Source organism: Dendrobium catenatum, unplaced genomic scaffold (genome assembly GCF_001605985.2).
Source record: "Dendrobium catenatum unplaced genomic scaffold, ASM160598v2 original_scaffold_60082, whole genome shotgun sequence".
NCBI classification, from domain to species: Eukaryota; Viridiplantae; Streptophyta; class Magnoliopsida; order Asparagales; family Orchidaceae; genus Dendrobium; species Dendrobium catenatum.
Window position 1 is genome coordinate 3,672 of NW_021378533.1, and position 3,722 is coordinate 7,393.

A 3,722-nucleotide genomic window follows, 5' to 3' on the forward strand; every position below is an offset into this window, starting at 1 on the left:
TAAATCCTTATTCTTAAATATATTCCTACACTCGGTACATGTGAGGAGTCCTCTTGCAGGATGTTCTGAGGATAGTGTTTAGTTGTTTTATGTTTAATTTCGTTGCTAACTTTTCTTTGTGTTTTGGTTTTTGGATGATCTTTGCTCTTTCTTTCTGAAATTTAGTATTCCATTTAGTCTTTTGTGTTCTCCAAGAAGTGTCTTAAACTTTTAATAAAAGTGGAGTTTGATTTACTTGACTTTCTCTTTGAGTTTTGTTTCGAGTTGCTTGCATCAAAAAGTCCTAGCAATAGACGCACTACAACCAATATTATTAAACATGGCACTACTAAATATTCACTAGAATCGATCAAAACTGTTGGGTTTGTCATTCAGCATGAATATCATATCACATTACTCCAAAAACACCACCTCCAAATTCTAAAACCAGACAAGTTCGACCTCTAAACAATGCCAGGATCCGATGGAATCAATGCAAACATCAAACAAATCCTCATTAACGACCACTTGACCTCAAAAACACTATAGTAAGCAACGTCCAAGGTAACAACAAATTTTAAAACTAATAAACTTTTAAAGAACAGCTATAACATCCCCATTTACACATATTCTTAAAGAAAAAATAGAGAGCACAACCCACTCTAGTATGGAGAAGTAGAGGGCATCACAAACATGTTTAGAAAGAAAGATAACACAAAATTAAATTGTGAAAGCTAACACAAAATTAAACTAGTACTAAAATTATTAAAAATACATTACTTTTTATTTATTCATCTGAATTCATGCATCTTGCATTCTTTACTATAAATTTTGATATTTGCATCATAAATGAGACAATTTCACAGCAAGCATTGGCTAAAAAAGTAATTCATGCCCTATTGATTGCATCCTTAGCCCAAAATACTCAGAATTATCCATTAAGGAACATTTCAATTTTGATTGTAACCATAATACAATATTTCGCTGCAATCAGGCTAACAACTATATAAGAAAGTGTGTACCAAATCTTCACCATCATGAGAATTTCTATTGTGATTATATGGACACACCAATATGACAATAATTCATTCGTGGTTTGAACAACCTTTGAATTTGTCACCTTTGGCAAGCTTGGTGCGAAGGGAAAATAAGTAGATGCTCTAAGCATGAAGCAGGCAATTAATTTTCTTTAGAGCTTTTATTCTCTATTTAGGTGTACTTCTATATTTTTTCTAGCGAAAATATTATTAAGATCAACATTGGACATAAATCCCTCCCGTTCCTTTTTTTCTCGGGAGCGTCTATCAATAAAAGTGGATGGTATATTTGTCAAGTGCAGAGGGGCTAAAATGGCCAATGTTTATTGCTGGACTTTGAGGAACTTTGGAGATAGCGGTGATTTTTATGATTATGACCCTCGGTGACCACACCCATCATTGAGAAGGCGAGTCCATTGAATGTAAATATTTTTCCAAGGAGGATTTGGATTAATGGCCCTGCTTTTTTATTAATGGGCATTATTTTCTTTGCAGAGGCTTGTGGAAACATACAATATTCCATTCGGTTGAAATTATATTTTGCTCACCCATCAGTGGGCAGACGAGTTGTAAAAGACCAATCTTTTGATTTACAGTGAATATAATTTTGCATGTCAATGTTGGCCATCGTTTACAGGCAAATAGAATATTTGTCATTTTCAATAACTTTGTAGACATTTGATGCCACATACAATGTTGGTGAACTCCTTTGGGTATGGTCTTTAATAATTGTTCAAATCCTTAACATGATATAGACCTTAGATATTTGCCTTTGAATTTGGAGACAATGGATAACTCATGTCATGATTTTTAGATAGTCATAACCATCATCAAAGATGAGAGCCAAGGAGAACAACTTTTAATTTAGGAGCATCTCTTCATATAAATGGACCTCACATATGATTTTTTACTAACCGCATCCATCATTCAAGAATAATGTTTTATAATGTTCATTCAGATATTCTTTATTGCTTCTGCATTTCATCATATTATGGGAAAAAAGGGTTGACATTAGATCGAAAAGAAGTTCAGGTAGAATTTGTGTTTGGTAAATCTGAAGATCAAAGCTCAAAAAGCTGATCATACCATCTTAGTCTATTGGATGGAAGCCCAAGTACTAGATTTATTTAAATGATTTTAGGAGCTTTGGCAAGTTGTCATGCAACCTAAGGCAAAAGAAGCATATATTGTTCAATTATGATTAACATAATTACTTGTATACTTCTTTTGAAATTCAAAGGAAAAGAGAAGTTATCTGCAAAACAAGAAAAGAAAATTATAAAAAATTCAGAATTGATGAGATTATATCAAAGTGCTATACTTCCGTCAAAATTCAAATTTCGTCATCTAGAACTAACCCAACCAAAAAAATGAGGGGGAAAAAACGATAACAACGCACTGCCCGGGCATGTATTAAGGAACTTTAAGACTTCATCAAAATTACTTACAAAAATCATAATAAAACTAGCACCTACACTCAGCCACTAAAAACCAAATAGATAACTACGAAAAAGCATAAAGTACCGTGGGTCTGAGAACACTTACCAGTCCTTGCACGCTTCACACTGCACCATGAGGTCATCCGGATTATAAGGCATCTCGCACTTGCAGTACCTTCATACACAGCTAAACAAATCAGAACCATGACTATTTTCTCATCCCACCAAAACAAACAAGGAAATGGCAGCTCAAAAGAAAGATCGGCGGAGGAAATTTACACGGCGACACGGTCAGGAGTGAAACCACCAGTAGAGGCCTTGTACTCAAAGCGGCAGAAGTAGTCCTCTGTCCCGACATTCTCAAGCTTGGTGTAGTTCTTGAAGGAGTGAACAACGCATTTTCCTTCAATAGTGTGAGCGCTCTGAACGTCATAGTGATCGGAGAGAAAGAGCTCTTTGGCCCCGTGGAACTGCCGTCGACCACCGATCGACTCCTCCGGTCGGTAATACCATCGGACCTTCACCTTCACGTTGTTACGGTGATCCGCCTCGATCTTCTCCACTCGCGCGACGTAGGGTGGCTTGTCGGAGTCCGAGGGCCTCATCAACACGCAATCACCCGCTGCAGAGACATCCATCGTCACTATCTAAGAACATGAAAACCCTATAATCCATCATCTCGAGACAAGAGAGCAGAAGCGGGCAAGGGATACATACAGTGCACGATCTTGTTGGTTCCCTTGATGGTGTAGGAATCGAGGTCCTTCTTCCCCGGCTTCGTCTTCGCCATCGATTACTGCTGCCGTCGAACCTCTTCTTCTCCAGCAAGACCAGCTCCAAGTCAAATCTCACGCACTCTGTTAGCCAGCGACCTCACTGGATGCGCACTTGGTCACTCCTCCCTCGTCCAACTTTCTCTGCGAATCGGCGCAGGGTGGGTAAGGGAGTAAGATGGGATAGTGCAAATGGGAGTTTCAACCCTAGTGCTTTTTTTTTCTCTCTCTCTCTCTCTCTTCTCTTTTTTTAATAAATGATCAATGCTGATGAGCTCCTCTCGAAGAGAACAAAAGGTGCTTCGAGCTTAGGATTCTCTCGACAAAAAATAAAATTAATAAATTATATATATATATATATATATATATAATTATTCATTAAAGATTTCTTTTAAGGATGATGAGTTTTAAGATTTATATGTGTAGTGTCCTGGAATATTTGTGGAAGTAGAAAAATAAAATATTTAATGTCTTAACTTTGTACGAAAATATGA

At 36.9% G+C, this 3,722-nt stretch overlaps 1 protein-coding gene across 2 annotated transcripts; it reads right to left on the reverse strand.

The window, feature by feature from the left end:
* Nucleotides 1–2,561: 2,561 nt before the first annotated feature.
* Nucleotides 2,562–3,513, reverse strand: LOC110092567 (chromatin remodeling protein EBS; the record flags this gene model as incomplete). Of its 2 annotated transcripts, none has more annotated exon segments than XM_020817168.1 (3): nucleotides 2,562–2,630; nucleotides 2,735–3,098; nucleotides 3,173–3,513. In XM_020817168.1, coding segments are annotated over 3 exon segments (506 nt in total), but the record flags the coding sequence as incomplete, so codon positions are not given.
* Between the last annotated feature and the right edge of the window lie 209 nt (nucleotides 3,514–3,722).